This window comes from Xiphophorus maculatus, chromosome 13, assembly GCF_002775205.1.
Source record: "Xiphophorus maculatus strain JP 163 A chromosome 13, X_maculatus-5.0-male, whole genome shotgun sequence".
Lineage (NCBI taxonomy): Eukaryota > Metazoa > Chordata > Actinopteri > Cyprinodontiformes > Poeciliidae > Xiphophorus > Xiphophorus maculatus.
The window spans coordinates 26384847-26408637 of record NC_036455.1 but is presented as its reverse complement, the minus strand read 5'-3'; the positions used below and the strand labels follow the sequence as shown (position 1 = coordinate 26408637).

The window sequence follows — 23791 nt, the reverse complement described above, 5'->3', positions numbered from 1 at the left end:
GGCTTTAGGCACACAGTACTTGCTGATTCAGCTCACCTTGATTTAGCTAGTAATAGAAAATAGAAAAAAATAGTTTGTGAAAATTACAAGAAATGACAGAAAATATCTACAAGGTTCTTATAAAAGCAGTGATTTGTGAAATAACTCAGGAACACACAGGGCTTTATGGTATAACCAAATAGATAAATTGGCTCCAAAAAGTCATACTGATCCTCTCTGAGGTAGTCATTTTTATTTATGGTTTTCATGCCACAACTATATTTTACTACATTATTTGTTTTCTTTGATTTCATCAAATTCAAAGAAAATGTCAATGTTAAGGTTACACAGAACTTTTTTTTTTTTGAACAAAAACTTTATTTTATCAGATCAATATTCAAAATCAATGATTAATAACACAGAACTTTTAAAAACAGATTAGATCTGTCCACGCTGCACAAAGACAACAGTGCAATACAATAAATTGACATAAAGAAAATACAACTAAAACATCACAACAGAAAAGGTACAGTGTCAGGCCTTAATTAAATGCAAATGGATAGAAATACGTTTTAAGAAGCGATTTAAAATGACCCAGACTGTGGACAGATCTAATCTGGAAAGGTAACTTATTCCAGAGAATAGGAGCAACAACAGAGAAAGCCTTTGCTCTTAAGTTGAGTCTGATTTAACTTAAGAAAACAATCTATTAATACCTGTATAGATTATTTTTTAGGGTTTTTAGAGGCATATGGACGTCATCCACAAAGCAGCTAAACAAAATGTTGAATTTCCTAAAAATCTGACCAAAAGGCAGTAAATATAAATGAAAACAAATAGAACCTAAAATTGAGTCTCAGGGGACTCCATACTTTATAGGTGTGGCCCCAGAACCACAGTGGTTAATATGGACAAAGAAAGTTCTGTTCTAAATTTAATTCTAATTTTAATTCTAAATTCTAAAGTTCTACATTTGATTTAAACCATTCCAAATGCATTGTTCAGATCTAAAAGTAATAAAACAGCAAAATTGCCAGTCTACCTTTAAAAAGAGGATCAGTATGCTCAAAGCAAAGCTGTTTTAGTACTTTGAGCACCTTTAAACCCACACTTAAATTTCTCAGTTTTGTTATAATATATTACAAAAGATTCGAGCTGAATAAAAGCCAACTTTTTGAGAACCCCAAAAAGAGAAAGTTTAGATATGCATGCGCCTAAAATTTTCTAATACACTTGAATCTAGGTTGTTTTTTTAAGAAGGCATTTTACCACCGCATGTCTGAGAATTGATGGGACATAACCTGAGTGAAGTGAGGCATTTATCATCATTAAGATGAAAGGACCAAAAGTGACAAAAATGTCTTATCAAACGGGTAGGAAGACAGCTTAAAGAATAATTTCATGGCTGCAGATGTTTAATTACTGTGCCAGATGTCAGGATTCAGTGTTTCTGTTATAAAACAATAAAGAGCAAGATCCAGAAATGTAGGAGAGTTGATAACTGAACAAGGAGCAGGTGCAGATGCAGTGGTAGTTGAACCGATAAGCCGGGATAAATGTCTACTTGAAGATGCAGAGAACGTGGGAAACAAGGAAACAGAAATGTAAACAAACCAGATTAACAATCCAACAGGAGAAATGATCAAGATTCAGACCAAAAAACACCAGCAAGAGAACACGGAAGTAACAGGTTCGCAAAATAAATCAAGAAGATACAAAGAACCATAACTAAAGGCTGAACTAAAACACAAAAACAGAAACAGTGTAGTACTACAAGGAATCTTAAAGTTAAGGAAGAAACTGAATAGGAAAAGCAAAACAGACCAAAGTCCCAAAGTTCATGACAGTTTTTGTGTTTACCTTCTACACTTTCTATCTGATATTTGAGCTGGTGTTTTTCAGTGAGTATTGGGGTTCTTTAAGAACAATCATTACATGACACCCAGTTCTGTAAACAGGAATTGTTTAATAGATTTTCAAACAGATTGTAATGTATTTATTTTAAACCTAAAGCAAAAGCTTAATGATAATTACATTCATCTCCATTTAAGCCAGTTACATTTGATGCCAATTCTGTGTCAATTTCACTCAAAGTCCATTAGAACTGTACCGAGTCAGAGCAAAGCATCAAGCCGGATGGCAAGCGACAAGCAATTCATATTCAGATGGTACCCTGGTTGCCATAGCAACCCGAGGCTTAAGGGAGGACAATAAACTCTTAATGTACAATGTGTGATAATTTTGAATGTAAACACAATTTTTTATTAGGAAATAATAGAAAAATTAACAAAATGTTGCTTACCTGTAAAGGTGTCAGTGGGTTAATATTCCGTCACATAGGAGAGAAGAAGAAAGGCACATCATTAATTTATGGCTATTAACACAACAGAACAGTTTATGTTTGACAGGACTTTTACATTTCTGTAAAAACAGGGTATTATCAGACTGGTGAGATCATTTGTGCTTTTTTATCTAAGCCCATCACCAAATACAGTTCTTAAAAAATTCATGACGTGTTGCTTCAGCGTTGAGGAGTGTGAATAGTGAAGGGACTGAATCAGCAGAGATGCCATCAAGCTCAAAACCTTTCCTATTCGCCCAGTTTAGACAAATTACGACAGACACAAGAGTCCATGTGCCCCCCTAACCTCTACCCCGCCACCCACCCGGGCCCACTCTGGTCCAGACCCCATCAGTGACAGTGGAGAACCTCCTGGGATGAAGTGAACCTGGAAGCAGTGGTTACTGTTTCCAGTCGCTAACCTGAAAACGACTCCGGGAATGGAGCAGTTCCACATGCTGGGCAGACGCTTTTAACAATGTCCTTTTTTGGAGGGTGGCTTTAAGAAGGGAATGGATAATAATTTACGACAACTTCATATCCATCTGTTTTAATTTTTACTTGACCTGCAATGGGAACAGTGTACCATCAGATCAGCTGGAATAAAATAAAATAAAGATAAAACAGATATAGAGTGGATCCCAGTTGAGTGTTTGCGGAATTTTCTGACTCCAAATTATTCACAGAGAATTTGTCTATTTGAAGATGTTTCGGTAGTTAATATCTAAAACATCAGAAAGCAAATCCCGCTTGGAATGATGAAATACCTAGGTGCATTGCTGTCATTTTGGAAGTGCCACTTATATTTGTTGTACCCCTTAGCATGGAGATAAACGTGGATGTTAGCTTCTGTGGACAGTTTCTACTGAATGTATAAATGCATATTCATGTAAATGGTTTGGCAAAACGTTTACCTGAATATTTAGTGGTTTAATTTAATGCCAGGACTGTTTGACAAGGACCCAAGAAGGCATGAGCCTGTTACTGGTATCAAAGTTTCTTCCATAGCAGTTTGGATGGTTTGAAATTCTTTTTCATAAGATGCCAAAGAAAGAATTTTCTTCAGCAGAAAGAAGGCTTATTAAATTTTGTCTCACTCACATACATGAATTAGATATAGCTTAAGGAAAAATAATAAAAATATTACCTGTTTGGAAATATTAGGTTTTATGGAAACTAACGGCTTACCATGTTTTCTAACTCTCATTAAGGTAACACTGCTTTCAAAGTAGTGCTGGCAAGCTACAAGCAGCAAGTCTGTTAAGAGCTTCACATACATCTCCATGTCTGTGTGTTCAAGTCCCCTTGGACCTTAATGCAGTCTTTGCATCCTTGTTGTCTCTGAGAGAAAAATGATCCTCATTGGATTGTTTTACAACAAGCATCGATGATGTTCTTCTTCTGACTCCTGCTTTTCTTTATCTGCTGTGTGTTTGGTTCCACACACTCAGGCAGATGCTCACAAAGCTTAATGTGGCGTATTCAGTATTACTTCTATCTACTCATCTCTTTTCTAGGGATTAATCCATTCACTTTTTTCACTTGTGATACAGATACAGATATCTGAGATCTAGTATCAGCTGATACTGATCCGATGTAGAAAAAAACTGATGAATTGACTTAAAATGTTTCTTTTTTAAACACAGGCATAAATGTACTGAATTACTAACTGATTTGATAACTCTGCACAACAACCAGCTATTGGTGGATTACAGAACACTGAAATCCACCAATAGCTTCACAAACTTGGTCAAATTTGTAAAAACAACAACTTTCATTTGTTCAGTCAGTGGAATTAGGAGGATAGAAGCCAATGTGAAATAATAATAAAGAAATTGGGTAACACTTTATTTGAAGGGACATGCATAGGACTGACATGACACTATTATAAACATAAGACTTGTTATGAATATGAAGTAGTCTTCATAAATGTTTACGACTGTTGTCATAAAGTGTCATTTGGTAAATAATGACACTTTTTATGCAAGGTTGACACTTTTAATGGATTCTTAATGCAAGTTTTAGTGCAACTTTGCATTAAAAGTGTCATTATTTACAGAATAACACTTCATGACAACAGTCATTGACAGCCATGTTCATGACAGGTGGTATATCATGTTTATGACAATGACATGTCAGTCTTAAACACGCCCCTTCAAATAAAGTGTTACCAGAAACCAAAACTGACAAAAACAGTAGCTTGACTATTGTGTAACATGTAAAAATAAACTGGAACAAACGTTCTTTCAAATGGTTCATAATGTGCTATTAGGAATTCTAAATATAATGTAAAATAAATAGTAAAGCATGATGTTGCTCAGAGCACAAAGCATAGAGTTAAACTAAATAAATCTGCCCTTATGATTTAGTATTATCACCAATACCCGATCCAATTTCTTTTTTTATATAAGGACAGAAACAGATATTAATATCGGATTGGTGCATCTTCACTTTTCTCAGATGCATTTCTGAAATATGTCAGACCTGCATGTTGTGCCCCTTGCAGACTCTGCCTCAGACTCCAGAGTATTATAGCAATAATAATACTCTTATTATTATATAATAACAATATTATTATTATCTGATAATAATAATAATAATAATAATATTATTAAAGAGTCAACATCTTATATTATTTTAGCAGAAGTAGGTATAAATAGTTGTTGAAAATGTTAAAAATAGAATCATGTAACAGATTTGTTTTCTTGTAAATTGTTCTGAAAATATGATCGTCCGTATTTTTCCTCAAGGTTATCATATCAAATCTCATACTGGCCTGTGACTAGGACGCACTACAGGGGAATCTTTGCATGGAAACGACACATAAGAATTTCTGATCAACTAATTTTATTTGAACCCTGGCTCACAATGCTGTTTTTATTTTGGTCCAAGTGTTTGGTTCCCATAGGGAATAGGTTCAGCTCTTATCATTGTTTGAGTCTCTTGGGGCTAAAACAGGCTCATGTTAATACTATTCAAAGATGAGGAAGGGAGAGAGGGAGGTTTGAGGGTGAAAAGTGCAAACAGATCTACTCCTGCTTTTTGAACAAATGCAGCTTTATTTCCACATCCTCATGTTAATTCCAATAGGCAAGCCAGAGAACAGTTGGTGCCAAGAGCAACAACAGTTCTGGAAGAGTCATTTAGCCGTTTGTCTTTGTAATTACCTTGAGAGAATAGTCAAAGTGTTTTCATTAAAGCCATTCACTCACTAATTACTGTAAGTGAGTGAATGATCACTTACTACCATTCTGAATAGTAAATTTCTGAATTTATCCTAAATTCAGAAATTTAGGAGTATTCTTCAGGAATTAATATTAACTACAAATAGAAGCCTTGGCTACGTTGGCATAAACAATGTGAGAAAACAATCACTCCGCACAACACTTCGGACGTCCATCACGGCGCCTCTTGCAGTTCCGTGACATAGTTGCTAAAGGTCAACAGCTTTCTTCCACTAATCTCAACTAAAGCCTATTTTGTATAAACTGTAAAGCTTTAAAAATATATTTATCCCTTCTTCATTCATTCAGGGAACAAAACCTTCAATATACAATAAAATCATGAAATTACAGTAAGCAAAACTTATTGGCTTTGAGATTGGTCCTTTGGAGCAACATATATATATATATATATATATATATATATATATATATATATATATATATATATATATATATATATATATATATATATATATATATATATACTGTATATACTGCCCTAAAAAACTAATCCAAGTGCCAGTCTGACTGCAAAAGAACTGTGGGAGGATTTGGAAGACTGGAGAATTGTGTAGCCAGCCATGCATGCACAAACATGACTCTTCTGGAAATAGCCTGCAAAGAAAATCCATTTCTGTGTCTTTCCAAGTTAATCTCTGAATTACCTTAGAGCATTTTGGAGCCAATTTCGGTGAAAGAATAACAAATGGAACTATAAAAAAATACAACTGTATGAACACGTTAAGTTTTGTGTTTTAGGGAAGGAAGAGAGGAAGAGACAGCCACTTTTCCCAAAATTCAAGTTGTTAACATTCCTGTATTAATATATTCAATAAATTAAAAGTATGTGTCCCACTAAAACTTGTTTGGCACATGGAAAGTACCTTTTAAAAATAACAACTGTTAAAACAGTAATACATCTACTAGACCACATTCCTGTATTTAAAATATTTTTTATTAGCCTTATGTCATATTCTAATCCTAAATGTCATGTTTTCATTCGCTGGTGCAGAAAATCACCATGAGTAATAGAACTAAAGTCTTGAAAACATCAGTCTGGATTTAGTTCATCTTTATAATGTTTTTCACTTAGCGATGGAATATTCTTTTTATTGAATACCTCAAGTCACCATTCTGTCAACATTCCGACTCTCAAGTACAGTCATGAGACATGACTGTACTTGAGAGTTCAGTCACATGGATCATCAGAACCCGTGTACAAGGGGGGCGAAATGAGCTTCATCTGTAGGGTGGTTCCACTCAGCCTTAGAGACGGAGCGAACCCCCACCCCGTTGTCAAGGAATGACTGAATCCTGCACACAAGAGTTTCAACGTCAACAAAAACAAAAAACCTTTCTGAAAATCCCCTTTGGGGGATCTGTGCCAGCTGTTTCAATCTGTTCTAGTTTTTATGCTAACCTCACTGATGAGAAGAAAAAATGGCATTTAGTAACTTTTCACTTTAAGTAATGAAAGTATCTCCAACCATAACAACAAATATAAATTTTCACAATATATTGATCCTAAATATTGATCCTAAAATAAAGAAGTCTTTAGGATGGTAATAAAATTTTTCACATTTCTAACAGTTCCAAAACACGGAAGTCTCTGTCTCAGGAATAACACTGTGTTGTGTTTCTTCTCTTGGGATCTTTTTCCTCATGAAAACACTGTGTCTAATTTTAAAAGGTTCATTCTGGTAGATCCACACATTGTTACCAATAGTCTCCCCACTTATTGGAGCACATCTGAGAGAGAATAAAACTGTCAGTTAGATTTATAGATGTACAGTGAACTGTTGGATCGGCTCCTACACCAGCAGCTCCATTGTGGTTTGCCTTCTCCATTCTTTCTCTCTTATGCTTTGAGACACATTTTAAACAGCTTTAGTGGATCAACAGAGAAATATTATAATTTGAGCAAGTTTTTTTTTTTTACTTAGAAACTGGATCTTTAAGTCTTTGGTATACAGTTGACACCAGACATTTACATATCTATGGTATATATCATATTTCACTATGCTGAGATTGTGGCGGAACCATATTTCGCATATAGACGCCTCGGGGTCGCCATCAGGTTTCTCTTGGTGCTGGAAGACTGGTCCGCCTATCTCCTGTCCCTGGGGTTGGTGGAGCTGCAGCAGAAGGCAGAGTCTGAACATCAGACAGCTCTAGCTGTCATGGCTGGCGACCCTCTGCCTCCAAAGCCAGACATCCGATTCGTCCGCTCCACCAACCCAGCTCCAGCATCTCTGGGACCAGCACCACCTCCAGCCGCAGCTCTGGCTACGTCTCCTGCGCCCGCCACACCTCTGGCCGCTGCTGCAGACACTGCTCCTCTGGGCGCTGCTGCAGAATCTTCGCCTCTTGCCGCCGCTGCAGCCTCTCCACTTTCAGCCGCCGCTGTCTTCTCACCTTCGGCCACAGTCCCCATGGTGATGGGGTCCCAGGTGGCCAGGCTGGCACCTGGCCGATAGGCAGCACGGCTGGTGGCGTGGTCTGCTCCAGTCAGTGGGCCATTCGCCCTTGTAAGTGGGTTCTCCCCCTCTCCCTGTGGTCCTCCTGAGCCCTCTCCTTGTGGTCCTTCGACGCTCCCTAGTGCCCCAGGGACTCCTCGTTGCCCCCTAGTGACTCCTCGTTGCCTCTTCCCAGTGCTCCCTCCGAGTGTCCTCCTCCCAGTGCTCCCTCCGAGTCTCCGCCTTCCAGTGGCCCCAGAGGTCCCTCATCGCCCCTAGTGCCATCCAAGACCCCTCGTCGTCCCCTAGTGCCCCCTCCAAATCTCCGCCTCCCAGAGCCCCCTCCGAGTCTCCACCTCCGAGCCATCTGCTGGCCCCCTGCGCTGATGTCGCCCGCCAGACCCGCCTCCAGTGGTCCGCCCCCTGCGCCGACGTCGGCCGCCGGACCTCCCAAGACAGGTCGCCTCCTGCCCCTTCGGCCACTGGACTGTTCACGTCAGGCCCCACCCTGACCGTGCTGTTTGTTTGTGGACTGAGTTTATTTTGTGTTGTTCATGGACTCTGGCCCTCCTTCCAGAGGGCCATGGAGTTTACATGGCCCTCCACCCACCCTGGTTGGGTTATTTTTTGGACTCTGGCCCCCCTTCCAGCGCCCCTCCTGGTTGAGTTTATTTTGTTTTGGACTTGTTTGGGGCGTCTAATAACCGTCCTTGGGGGATGGGGGGAGGGGTACTGTAAGGATTTAGTTTTCTCTGTGTTGATTTTAATTTTTCTGTGTGTTTATTTTGGGTTTCTGTGTCTATTGAGTCTCTGTGTTGTCCTGTCTACCCCTTGATTGTTCCCAGGTGTGTCTTCATGATTACCCTCTGTGTATTTAATGCCACCTGTGTTTCTGTGTCTTTGTCGGGCCCTTGTTGTATCAGTCTGTCGATTCTGTCGTGTTCCTGTCGCTTCTTGGTTTTAGTTACCAGTGCTACCAGTGGTGAGCCTTAGACTTTCCGCTCAAGCTGTGCTGCCTGGACTTTGAGATTATTTGTGCATTCTTCACCATTAAACAGTCATAATTTCTCTCAGCAACTGGGTCCACTACGTCTGCCTCACCACCTCACACTGCAGTTTCATGACAGTCCCCTTTAAAGTATTTCATTTTCCCCTCCACCAGTAAACCCAGACAGTATGCTAAAGGTAAAACCAGTTCCTTTGGGACAAAGATTTAGCTGCATCTGGAGATAGAAATTCTCCTGCAACATTTTTACCATGGGCAGGAAACATACACAGGAACCAACAGTTCAATGAGTTGTGACACACAAATTCAAATGACTCACACCATGCAACTGGCAGAATGTAGATGTGAGAATGATAATGCTATACAAACCAACCCCACTAAGTTTGCAGTTATATGGGGTTCAGTATCTAGCCTCAGGATGCTCATTGTCTGCTGGGAATCTAGGGCTGAAGCTCCTCCATGACTCTAACATGTAGACAAATGGCTAATGATGTCTTTGGCCTTTAAGCTTTGGTGTCCAGTCTTTTCTGCAGACCAACTGTGTTACATTAAAGGAACAGTATGAAACCTGCAGAAATATGGGGAAAAAACAAGCATCTCAGTATGCTGAGACAAGAACAGCTATACTTATTCTTTTCAATAAAAAGAATAATTATAAAATAAATATAAGACCCAAGTTCAATATTTTTGTTGCTCACTTCAGAAAGTTTACTTTAATTTTTTTTGTTTACCTCGTTCATTCAATTACAGTTTAAAATTAACATATCACATGTCAACAAAAACAAAAGTTTTGAATGAAAAGTAGTAGTTTGAAGAAAAAGTGTTTCTATTGCAGTTTTGCAAAATATACCAACTTTGATATGGCCCAAAAAAGCACCTTATCCTTTTATAAAAAGCACCAAAAGTTTTATAGAAAAATGAGAAATTTTTCAAAATCTGTAAGTTTCCATTAAAGAGATCCAGGATTAGTTTAACATGTTAGCCTAAATATGCTGTAATTTTCCGATTAACTAAAAAATTGCTGTTCATCATACTCTAAAACTCATAATTACTTCAAAAATGTACATATTTTGTTATATTTTTCACCCACGGAGGTCGACATTTTTTTTACTTGCTGGTTTCATGACATGCTTCAGTCTGTATTGCACTGGAATCTACAGAGTAAAAACAGGAAGGCCAACTTTACTTTTAGTTGTTTATCATATTGCGTTTGACTTATGTAATTTTAGATAATGCCACACTGTGTCACTGTTGGCTGTAATAAAAAAAACAAAAACAAAAAAAAAAACAGTGAGGTGAGTTTGGTTCCTTTCCCGCATGAAAAAAGAAGAGCACGGTGGGAAAGAGCCGGAGCCAAACGCAACTTCCGAATAACTGGGGCACTTGTGCTCTCAACATTTCTCTCCAGAAGACTCTGAGTCATTTGTATGAGCAAAACTGACAAAGGCTCTAACAGGTGATTGTTACCTTAACGAGCTAAAAATAAATGCCCTGCCGACACATTTTATCCACAAATCACCTAAACCCCACTGCTGCCAGCTAAACGCTGGGAAAAACTTCAGACAAGCAGGGATGGAAGCTCTTTGAAATGCTAATGGAGCTACACTGCTAGCGGTACTGAATATGAAACAGCTGATCCAACTGGACCAAGACCAGACCCTAAACATCTGTTACTGGACCAGACACAGAGCTATATAAGTACTTACTGGATCACACAGTTTGACCAGTCATTTATTGATTCATTCATGAAGCTGAAGATGGCACCTTCAACAGCAAAACACCAGCTCCTACGGCCAACTACTGTATGTCCTCATCCTCCATTTGGTCCTCCTCATATTCATCACCTGTTGTGAGTTCTACAATCCCATCAATTTCAAAGAGCACCGGTTCAATTTGAAAAAGTTTAATGATGTTACTCATTCCTGTTTTGACTGCACAGAGTCAGACTACAAACATAGTTTTTAGTCCAGAATGCATTGCAGCATGAACAACATGGCGATGTTCATGTGACAATATTTTATTAAAATTTATAGAAACTAAACAACCTATAGTATTATTACTGTACTGTTTTTACATCTAAAATAAATATTTCTCACAACTAACAATGGATCCCTTCAAGTAAATTCATTTTCGAAATATCAAATAAGGCAATTATATGGTCAATGGCAATGCAGCTACTGATACGGCTAAATGAATAATGAGCAAGTCAACCAAAAGAACAAATCCCAAATATGACAGAGCTGCTCCAACATTCTGCCACCATGAGCACCATAATTCATGAGCAACTGTGCATAAACTTTGTTTTTAGGAGAAGTACTGTTGGGTTCTAATATTGCAAGGTCTCATGCCAGAAGATCACATTACACCATTAGTATAAACTGAAGTCAAATATAATTTAGGACAAGCTGGAACAATAACTTCAAGACAAGTAGAAGGAATAGGAATATGAGTGGGAATCAATGTGTAATATTCAATAGGCACTCAGTCATTTTTAGAATACATTTGCAAAAAGTCAAATTTAGGCTGTCATAAAGCAAAATATAAGAGGCACTTCATTAAATCCTTCAAACAATTTGCCAACATTTAATTTCTGTGCATGTGAACAAACCAGCATAACAGTGAAAAGTTCCATCCAGCATAGATTGATGAGGGTGAGCCCACAAAAGGAAGATTAGGCATGGTTTATGCTAATTAATGCAAATGTCTATTATCTTTTGCATTATATTCTCATTATTATATTTTGCAATATCTTTAGGCAAAATATAAAGTGAATATCAATGTCTAGTCATCAGCGTACAGGGAGAAAGCTTTCAGAAATATATCATTGCTTTGTTCCCTGTGGTCTATAGAGAAAAGAAGAATTCAGTGCAGATTTTACTCTAATAGGGAAGCACATCAGGGCATAGTTTTAGAAAGTTACATCCAGCTGGAGAACAAATAACCGATAAGGAAAAATAGAAAGTCAGCTGGGTGCAGCACAGAGCCACAGCCTATTATTACCCGTCTGTGCAGCGGCACCCTGCTTTTCTCCTTTATTGGAAAAACACTAATTCTCCTTGACTCACTTTTATATGTGTGTTCTGGAAACGGCTGCACAGTTTGCTCTCCCCACTGAACTTTAAATCTGTATGCTGCACTGTATCCTCTGTGGTCAGCTGCAGTGTTTTCAGTCAGCAGGAGTTCCTCCTTGAGAAATGTCAGAGAGCTTTCTTTTTCAGCAGTGTTTAGCTCCGGGCTGTTTAGACCAAGTTTAATCTAAACACCACCAACATTAGGGTCTGAGGAGGTTGACCCTCCAGATCAGACCACTTTACTGCAGCATTATTGCCTAAAAGACAAGGAAATGAAAGTGCAACAAAGTTGATAACATTATGATCGCCCACTTTATAGTGTGGAGGCTCCCTGTTTTCACGACGACACTTCCTGTGGAGCCGTAACTAACTTGACCACTAAACATGTGCACTCCTAGCTAGCGCAACCAGATTGTTTAAAATGTTGAGAATTTTGACATGACACTTCCTTCTGTCACACTTGTTTTTCCTACCAACACATGATTGAACTAGAAAATGGAAAACGTGAAGTTAATCTTTTAAATTTGTTTTGACAAACCTACCCTCAACTACCTCTATTAACAGTCTTTTAACAAAGACAGCCAGGAAATACTGTCTCCTGGGTTACCCTCAGTGTATTATAAGCCTGGCGGGCTACCAGGTTAACTTGCCCTACTACTGGCTTGGAGATGCATAACAATTGCATTGTCCCTGCATCAGGTGCTGTCTCCATTAAATATTGGGTAGGGGAAGTGTGTCAAGGTAAAATTTCTATAAATCAGTACCCACAGCATGTTGCCATGTTTTTCTTGTGATTGTTGTGGTGTAAAATTACTGACTTTACGCCACCTTTTTCAAAAAGTAGCAATCAAAGTTGCGATTGTTTTATTTAGTTTTGCCATAACATGGTCTTCCAGAAAAGTTGGAACTACTGCATGTTAACTTCCCAAAAAAGACAGAATTTTAACATTGTTAATATTTTAAGTAAAAATTGCATGTTCAATTATCTTCTAGAAGTAGCACCCAAATACAAATCAAATCATGTCCTGAGGAGAGGTCAAAGGACAAGAGAAGAATTCCATACTAGTCATTCAAGTTAACATAAAGTGTTTATACAGCAGGTATCTACTGCTCTGTTCTTGTTAAAACACATTTTCTCTGAGCTAACAATGCTAAAACAGTACAAAGGAGATTTTTCTAATTAAGTTTGTTTTATTGACTATTATTAGTTTGTATTTCATAATCAGTCCTTATAGAACCCGAGAGTCAATGTTCCAGTTTTGGAACAGCATGGGTGGTGGAGAAGTTCCGATTTTTGGAAGAAATAAAATAAGTAGATTTTTTAGCCTTCACTCTGCATTACACTGTGGGCAAACATCTCAGCTTCACATTCTAAACTGAAACAAAGGTTTAAATGTGGCTTACATAGAGCACAATCTAGCATACAATAGTGCATACCAGACACATTGCTGTGACATGGTGTACTGATAAGACTAATGTAACCTGAGTAATCTATCCAGGGAAAATAACCTGATAGTTTAAAGCAGTTAAAAACCATGGTGGTACTTTGAGGTCAATTTCAGCTCCAACATGGAGGGCCAAATGTTGGTGCTGAAAAAAACGAAAGGTCACAAAATGTCAATTTGCTGAACGAACAACATACGTTCAGCAGTACTGTGAGTATGTACAAAAAATATATGCGTTTTGCTTGTTCTACCCAGGACTCCTCTACTGGTACAGTTTTAGTTTCACTGTCACCCATCAAATTATGTAAAAAAAACAAAACAAAAAAATTCCTATTTGGCATCTTTGCTACCTTGTTATTTATCAGTTAATCCAGTAAATAATCAATAAATCAGTTCTATAATGTATTGATGTTAGTCCAGTAGAAAAGACTGAGCTTTTCACATGTTGATGTTAGAGGGATTTTTTCAGCTGAATTATTTGCTTCTTTGCATCTTTTAATATATTGCTAATATTGCATAAAAAGGTCTTAGAAGTTAAATAAAAAATCTGTGGAATGTGCCAAAGTTTTATACCCAATTAATTGTCATAATAATTGATAGAATAATTAATTACTAAAGTAATTGTTGGTTGTGCCCTAGAAGAGAGAAAGTTATTATTGAGTTGCCGTTTTGTGTTATACAAGAAAACTCATATAGAAGTAATTTAAAATGCATTTAGCAATTTTGATTTGTGAAAAGTTCACTTCTAAAATACAGTGATCAGTTTTACACCAAAATATTGCTAAAGTCTTGTTAGATTAGCTTGCAAAGCTGATAATTAGAGCTATTAAACAGCCCAGGATAAATAAAAAAATAAATAAAAGAACAAAACCTCTGTTCTAACAGCGGTGTTAGAGCTAAGATTTACAAATCCCTGTTGTATAAAAGTCTATTTTGTTGGTTTCTTGCATATGTAGTGATAAAATTAAAAAGGTACAATAAATTTATATGTACACTTAAAAAACACTTTTTATGCCCCCCAAGTGTTTTCATGTTGATGATTTTGGCCCTGATCACAAAACGTTTGGACACCACTGGTCTATGGGAAACAGACCTGAACATTTTGAGAGTAAGAGCAGCAAACTGACACTTTCTCACCATGTGTAAACAGATTCAAACTTTTATTGCACAAAACCCTTTGGTCTGAATACCAGTCAGTACCAGTCAGCAGGCATCTGGACAACACCTTTCAGCTCTGGGCATTAATCTGTAGCAGGAACTAGGAGTCTGGGTAAGAATGAAGGGTCTTTAAATGTAGGTAAATACAGACAGATCTCAGCAGCAAACTGTGCTGCAGGGCGCAAGCAAAGACGGGCACGAGAGGCCGAGGCACACAGCCAATAAAAAGCTAACGAAACGTCCCATCGTGTTCTTACATCACCTACCAAGGCCTCACCAAAACAAACTGTCAAATTTAGTAAAAATAATTTTATTCCAACCTTCAGTGGACAGAAAATGTTTGGCACCTCCAATGCCAAAAAACAGTGCCTCATTGAAAACCCTGATAAAAAAAGACACCACAATTCACCACTCAAGTTCTCAGTGTAGTACTGCATACACCAACATGCACTAATAGCTGTCAAAACTGTTATTTGTGAGAAAAAATTAAGTACATAAAAACTTCCACATCCACACAGAGCTAGCCCAAGGCAAAGCAAACTAAGCAACATGTAAGGACACCTCCAAACCAGCAGGGGGCCACCAAGAGCGCTTGAATTCCACTCATAAAACACACCTCTAAGTCCTATTTGTATTTCAAAAATACACTTTTTGTTTTTATTTCTCAGATTGCTTACTATGAACAAAGCCTCTTTAATTGCTGAAAGATGAATCATTGCTGACTCACTAATAAACTAACAAAGAAGTTGTGACATCATCAAGAGCATGGCCTGAGGGGCAGTTATCACTAAAAGCTCCTCGTTATCCAAAATGTTTCTTCTGACTGGTAGGAATGTCTGGGCCGACCCAGTCAGAGTCCTGACATGAATCGACGAAGAACCTGCGGAGGGAACTACAGATGAGGGCAAAGAGCATGTCCAACCTCAAACAATTAAAGCTCATCACCAAATATGACATTTTTAATGACAAGCATGCAAAAAGCTGATTAGCTATTAGAAGAAGGGTATGTTAATGTTAATAAAAATTTTTCTGGTGATTACTGAGGGCCGGGGTAAGTCATTCTCAACATACCATTTTAAAAGGTCCCCCCCCAAAACTGCAATTCCTTTTACATTGTTGAATTTGTTTTGGAGAGATGCCTTCCTCATTTCCAAGCAACTTCTTGATACAAGGGAAATCATTTGAAATCCAACTCCTCCGTTGGTATGAATAATTCATCCAGTCATTTATTGATTTATATAGTCCTTTGAAAAACAGCCAGGGTGCTTTACAAAGATCATAGAAAAAAACGAACCAAAAAACCCCCAAAGAGAATAAATGTACATTACATCTGTTGAACGCTGTCTATCATGGAGCTTAGATTCAAAGCAAAGCCTTCACTCACTATTGCACTTTATATTCCTTAGTTAAATGGCCCTCTCTACCCACTCACAGACTCTTACACTGGTATCCAACCTCCAGTTAATTCCATCATACTTGACATGTTACATTTCACACAAAAAACAATACCACAGCCTTCGATTTCAGGACTTTTTCATATTCAGTGTTCCTTCAGTGCGTATTGAGCTTTGCTAATTTTCTGGTCCCTCTATCTGAAACTTGCCACAGCAGGTCCTGAAGCTCCAGAATCTGCTCACTTCAAAACTTTATTAAAGGGATGTGAAAATTTGTCTGTAGGCTCTTGTATTTATCAGTGAAAACTCTTCTGTTGCCAATGTGTGTATCAATTTTTAAAAGTGTTAAGTAGATTATATTTCTGCCTTTAAGTTATTTTTTGTGATGTATGTAACAAGTCTCTGCTGTCAATGAGAGAATGAGTCTCAAGACTCAAGACTTCTTGATACAAGGAGTATCAAGAAGAAGAAGAAGAAGAAGTATCAAGACTTCTTCTTGATAGGATATTATAAAATATCCTTTTATAATATCCTTCATTAAAGGATATTTATAAATCCTTTATAAATAAATACAGGATTTATTTATTTGGATAAATAAAAGTTACAAATCTGGAATAAAATGGCACAGTGCTGATAAGGACATAAAGCGTTTGTGAATAAAAAGGTTTCACACTTTGATATGTATAAAGGCCCAGGTCAGTGAGTGAGAGCAGACCCAGAGGAATCTGGTTCTGGGGTGTGGTTGTGGCGATGGAGGAAACCTGTTGCAGCGATGTTCACCCCTATGTTTTATTTACCTTCTTTATTCATCTATGAAAATCGTTTTTTGAGTGGATACGATGTGCTCCATTTCCACTGAGGGAATCCTTTTAACTTTCTAGGAGCCTGGGGGGTTTTCTTCCCGCCTCATTTGCACTCCCTTTGACTTTTTCAGGAACCGCGGAGGCTTCTTCCTTCTCTAGGAAGGGAAAAGTGTTAGGGCCTTGGTGTTTCAACACCTCTTCCTGGGACAAGCGTGGGAGTCGGATTCCACTTGCTTTCATTCAGTTACATTATTCCAGAAAGTCTGGAGTAACAGCACTTAACTCTTAATCATATATACTAAAAAACAATCACAGAATAACACTCCACTGATATGATGTCACAGATTTTAACTGTGATCTTCTGTCACACACAGCAGATATCTGGGCCCACAGATCTCAACAGCACTCCTGCAGGAGAAGGACCCACTCAGTGTCAGGACACCTCATCTACATGTACAGCCTTGTTTTGGTCCCCACCAGGAAAATGCACACAAGAACCATCCAGCCAAGTTCAAAACGTTCCACAAAATAGACTTAGACTTAGACTGACTTTATTGTCATTTTGCATGCACAGGGTGTATACAGAACGAAATTTCGTTGCATACGGCTCAAAATGAGGCTCTGGTGGAATAAAGTTCCAGAACCTACAGTCAAAGTAGAACTTTTTCTAGTCCTGTGTTTCTAGAAGCAAAGCTGATAACGCCTTAAACACTCACAGCTCCATCTACAACACACACTCAGGTCTACTAAACCTCAGTGTCAGTCTGTTCCTCACTGACTAATGCACTTCTCATGACATAGCTGAATTGTCCAGCTCAACATCTGTTATTAAAACTTTTCATTTAAACAGCCTATTGTAATGTCCTGCTTTACTAAGCTGCACAAACCATTAGTTAGTTGAAGTATGCTTAAACATGTCACATTTTTATGCACTTCCTGTAAATTCTTCTTTTGCTGCCATTCCTGCTGTGCAGCATTACAATGCCCTCTACAGCAACACCTTGTGTTTAGCAAAGGTACTGCACTGTGGGGGATTTTTAGGTATAAAAAATTTCAAAACCTAAGTTGTGAAACCCAATGTTAAAATATGGGATAAGGCAACTGTCTGAAAAGAAATGAAGAGCAGTGGAGGCATGCAGAAACACACAGGCGGTGCAGGCAGGAGCACACACAGGAAGCACAAATGATCCTGACGTATGGAGTTGAGTCTTCCCTCTGTTTGTGCGGAATCAAGGCACACCTTAGAGCCAATCTTCAGCTGGGTGTTTGCAGCCACATGAAATTATTGCAACAGCAAAAAGAGACATGGGTGGCACTGGTGGAGGGTTAAAACAGCAGAAGAGACAAACAGAATGCTGTAGAGATTCTGTCATCCATATAGATTACAGGAATATAACACCACAAAGCTCATCTTTGGAGCAGAAGCTGAAAAGTTTACAGGACGCCCTGTGAGGTCATGATGCTGGTCGAATGATTTCTAACAAAAGCATCCTTTACAGGTGATATATAAAGGATTGTGCTGCTTCTGAAAGGAACATGCTTCAGTGAAAAAAACAGTTGTTTCTCTAATCTAAGGAAGTAACATTAGAAATATTGCTAATAAATTTTTTTCATAAAAAAAAAAATTATTTTGGAAAATCTCAAAATGCCCTTCAATGCAAAAATGCAGGCCTTCTGATGGCCAACCTGAAGCCAGAGTCAGTCCCTCACGCACTAACTCCGTTACACTTTGTTTTACATGTACATATTTTCATTTGTTTGGCAACATTAGATCTAATTGTACAGATTTAGTTGACTTTTATATATGTAATTCTGTCAAACATCTCTTAATATTTGTTGTACTGTCTTGTTTTGCCGGTACTGTGGGGGGTCACCCTGGACAATTTACCACTGCATCATCTAGCACATGCAATTAATGTTAAAGCCTTGAAAGTAAATAAATAATACACACACATGCAAAAGGCCTACACTTGCATATGAAAAATATGCAAACTGAACTTGCAGGGCTGTTGGGTGGGCAACGAAACAGCAACACCTCTTTGCCATGATTCAGCAGTATAAGTGTTACTTCAGACTCCTTGCCTTCACGTCAGTTCCACTATATTGTCAACACCAATACTTAAGTGGGCAAAAATATGGAAGAGCTCCAGATAAACATTGTATTCAGAAGACCCAGAAATATCAAGGGGAGTAGCACAGAATTTAGTAAGAACAAGATTTCAGAGAAAGTAACCAGCTGCTTGGTAGTCTGGCCGTTGCAGTCCTACTCATTTCTGCTAGATTCTCATCTCTCTTCACTACTCCGAATGGGGTTTCTCCCACTGAACTCAATATCCTCTGATAAAATTTCAATGTGGGCCAATCAGCAAACAGAAGGAGAAGTTGTGAAAGATTATGTCGATTTTCTGCTCTGTTTTAGAATTTCAATCTGCCTGCAGTTTTAGCAATGGCAGGAGAGGAAATGAAGGAAGCCGTTCAGTCCATGTTGACCACACTTCCAAATATATAATATTATATTAAAGAAAATGACTAACTGATGTTATTGATGATCAATTTTAAGTCAAAAAATTGTTAATATGCTTAAATTATTACTTGCATGTTAATCTTTGACAACATGTTTGTCATTCTATTATTTAGAATCTTTTGTATAAAACCTTTAATATGAGTGTTTTGAGTTAATATGGAGTTAGTTAATATCAGTGACCAGGGATTTTAATTAGCTGCATAACATGCTCACCAGTTTCTAATATGTTTAGCTTTAATGCAACTTCTCCTCTAACCTGTTTGAAAAGGCTGAATTTTACTGCAGTTACTAATACAGATTGTTCTCATGAGAGATAAACAAATGAATACCTATATTATTTCAACATAGCTACTATCTTAAAACTATTCTCCTTTCATAGCCTTCAAAGCTAATATTACCTTGCTTAATATGGATAAGAGACTTTGAGTTCTGTGAGCATTTTATTTTCGGGTTTTAGTACACTTTGAGGAAGGTTAAACTACACCACAGCTATTTAAACCTGGAAGTACCGCACTTTTAAACCAAACTAGCATATATGTTTTATATAATCCCTTTGTTGAAAAGAGGGAAAAAAAGACACTGCCAATTTCAGATTAGGTCACGCAAAGTCCAAAGAATCTAAAGGCACATGCAGGCTTACACTTTTATGATGGTGTTATTTTGTCCTTAATGAGCTTAAGAAGCCAAGACCCATTATTCCTAAGCACATGTGGGCTGACTTCACATCTCCAGCTGTATGAATACATAGTAGTGGAAAAAAACAAACACATGCTGTCCAATCAGACGGCCAAAGCATGTTCAAACTAAAATTAAAGTTTACAGCAATGTCAAAAATACAACTAATGCAGACGATACCAAGATAATGTTGCTCTTGCATGAAGCATACTGGGAGGGAATCAGGCTCCCACCAGGCACCTTATTAATAAAGACTTATTCTCTACAGAAACATGGTTTATACTTAGAAAACATAATGGTGTATTCATAAACCAATTTAATTTTGGACATCCTGATCAACTTGACATGAGGGAATAACCTTTGACATTTCATTAGAACCCATGATATCTATGAAAATCTATCATAACAGAAATATTTTATGATTTTATTTACTCCTCTATTTTAGTTTCTATGAAACCTACATAAAATATCCACAAACTATGTTGATTCATAAGTTCCCTATCAGGCAAATGCAGCAAAAAACACTCAGTAAAATGATGAATAAAAAAACTTACTAGATGTGGAATATTTCTGTTTATTGGAGGAGAAACTAGGAACTAAAATGCTATAGTGCAGATAGTAGCATTAATAAGTAGCTAATTTTCTGGGCTTGGTCAGATGTTTTCTAGTACATGGAAGCACTTTCTCCATAATGTTGATTTCTATATGATTGTAAGTAGTTAAATACAGCTGCCTGTGCATGTCACTCTTTATAGCTACTTTGAGAATTTATCCTCTAAGTTCTCGGTCTAAACATGAAATAAATTACATTTTAGCTTAGTTTAAACCATATACGTTTGTTTTTTTAACAACTATGTAATATTCAGGCTGTAGCTAATCAACTTTGCATGTGGCTAATTGAAAATGCTGACTATTAGCCATAATGGATAATAGCTTTTGAACCTAGTAAAGAAACCCTGCTAAAGCAAAGGTATTTTTGGACAGTTTTAATATCCACTCATGTAATGGCATACATGTGAATGTATAAACAGGGCTTTTCAACCAGTCCTCAAAGGCCAGCATCCTGTAACTTTTAGATGTGTCCCTGATCCAACACACCAGAATCAAATGACTGATCATCTCCTTGGTATGCAGTCAGGTTCTCCACAGTCCTGCTGATTAGCTGATTATTTTACTCAAGTGTGTTGAAGCAGACACACATCTGACAGTTGCCGGAGTTAAAGACCCCTGGACTATAAACTGTTTGTCATTGCTCTGTTATGTGGATGAGACCCATTAAATTTAGAATGAAAACCCTTGGTGATGACACGTAACACAAGATGGCACTTATTTCGCAAACTTTAAGCAAATACTAAATCAGTGTGTTAAACCTGAATCTACCTCAAGAATCAGCAGTTTGGAGGATGATGTTGTCAACAACATGAAGTTTCTTTCTGTATGACTCAATCTGTTCCTTACACAATTAGAATCAGAATTTAGGCCCACTCTCACTCAATGTTGTAACAGTTTATTGACATTTGCAGCAGTTTTGACTTTTGCACAGCCTGACTATAGTTTGGACTTTGGTAAGTGAAAATATCTTGATTCTATTCCTTCTTAGTGTAGACTGTGTGCGTTATTATTATGATCATGGTCCTGTAAACCTAACCTCAGCTACATTTCCGACTAATGGTCTCCATTATAAGTGTTTGTAGTTGATTCAGCTTAGTTGTAGAACAAGCTCATGTCATTTACCCTCTGTCAGCAGAATGCCTGTTGGCTTCTTTTTTTCTTAAATCGATTACAGCATAACACCTTAGCTACTGTCAGGTAAACATTGTTCTATTTGTTAATAGCTCAGTAGGTTACCAGTTTCAACCAGATTTCAGCTTGACCATCTTGACCATAACCGATTAGTTTTACTTTCCTTTGGGTTGTGAACAGACCACAGCTGAGACATAATTAATACCTGCCGTGTACTCATTTTATGTCAAAGTAGTAGTTGTCCCAGCAACCACATTTCCATTGGCTTTAAAATTGTGCAATTTGTAATTATGAAAATTAATTTGCTTAATAAAAACATACCAATTTGAAAAAACTTTTTATTGAAAACTTTTTTCAATAAAAGGTGGTTGTTTGGCCATACCAAAATTAGTGTATTTCACTAAACAGAAATGGAAACACTTTTTTTGCATCACGAGTCATGTGATCAACTACCAATGACAAAAAATACAAGGAAGTCACATTTGTCGCCGCCATGTTTTTTAGTAACTTATCACATGAACGATCTTATTCACGGGTGATTTTAATTACATTTACTATTTAAAGGAAATAATTTCAAAATTGTGCTTTTCGACATTTGTAATGGAAACACAACTACTGTACCATCTATAATGTGTTTATAAAAAAATAGGGAGTTAAACACCTTTCATTCATTTGGCTCAAAAAATAAGGAACACAAACCCTCCTGTAAAATCCTATATTAGATAAATCATACAGGAGAAAGTTTGCACACTTTTGCTGTTATTTTCAACAATGAAATGTATATATTTTTAGAGTTGCAAAATGTATGGTTGACCATTATAAAATAAGGAGACAAAAGGAGTCAGATGATAGACTTTGTCATTATTAATGTCACTGACAAAGGGTGAGTAATTTGGCAACTTTGTAAAACAACTTTTAGCATGATCTCTAACTTTATCTGGAACGGAATCCTGCATGTTTTAGTTCTCTCCCTGGTTTAACGCACCTGGATCAAATGATGGCTCGTTACAAGAACATTGACATGCTGAAAAGGTTGTTGGTACCACCAGGGAGAGAACTAAAATGTGCAGGATGCCGGCCCTCCAGGACCGACTTTGGGCACCACTGTCCCAGAGGCATAAAGGTTTCTGTATTCTACCAGTTCACAGCTTGTTTTACCAAGGCAAAACAAGTTTGATCTCATCTTTTGTCACACATCTGACATCTTGAATATCGAACTGAAACATAACAGCGAGATTTTTAGCATTCAGTAAGTTATGATGCCATGCCGTTGTTGCTGGTTCATGTTAGCAGTTGCTTGTGACAGCTGCAGAGTACAATATGTACTGGCAGCCAAACATCACACCACATGCAACAGTTTGTCAAGACTACAGCCTCCTTGTCACTAACTCCGATTGCCATATTGCATCATCACACATACAGTAGCTCAGTTTACAGCTGCAGAAGTCTGTGTTTGAAGGCGTTTCAATTGTAGATGCTTCAAATTAAATTCTTCCAAGTGTGACCAACAAACGACAACAAAGCCAACAGCAACAGGTGTGACTGTAGGATAATATTGACATTTTATTGATGTAATCAGATTATTGATCAGCAAACTGATTTGATGTATCTTCCGATCTATATTGTGTATAAGAAATAGGTAGATCTGTCACAAAAACAGATTTTGTTGGACAATAAATTGCCCCTGTAGTTATTGCAATAAACGATAGCATAGTTAAGTTCAGACATTAAAGGCATAACTGAATTGAATTTATTTAAATGGGACAGTTCATATTAATGAACGCACAATATTGTATATATATATATATATATATATATATATATATCAGATTTAGCAGAATTTCTGTAATTTTCCATCTACAACAAACAATACAAAACAATAATACAACTTCATCAATAAAAATAGGAAATACACTAAAAATAAATAAAAATCATATATATAAAAAGACCTATTTTAAGGGACCTACATCTA

General features: G+C 37.4%; 2 protein-coding genes across 3 annotated transcripts in view; one reads left to right on the top strand and one right to left on the bottom strand.

The window, feature by feature from the left end:
- thrb (thyroid hormone receptor beta) overlaps positions 1-23791 on the bottom strand; it is a 91338-nt gene that overhangs the window by 55073 nt on the left and 12474 nt on the right. The window lies entirely within an intron of this gene.
- On the top strand, positions 7542-8512 carry LOC111610640 (vegetative cell wall protein gp1-like). Its single transcript, XM_023345362.1, has 2 exons — positions 7542-7994; positions 8144-8512. Exons 1-2 carry the CDS (start codon positions 7542-7544, stop codon positions 8510-8512), a joined length of 822 nt encoding a protein of 273 aa, XP_023201130.1.

What these genes read in the sequence shown, in the direction of transcription:
- LOC111610640 (XM_023345362.1), top strand. Translation starts at nt 7,542, where the DNA reads ATGGTATATATCATATTTCACTATGCTGAGATTGTGGCGGAACCATAT. An exon ending in CCATGGTGATGGGGTCCCAG is followed by an intron (nt 7,995 to 8,143) that starts GTGGCCAGGCTG and finishes GACGCTCCCTAG; the next exon opens with TGCCCCAGGGACTCCTCGTT.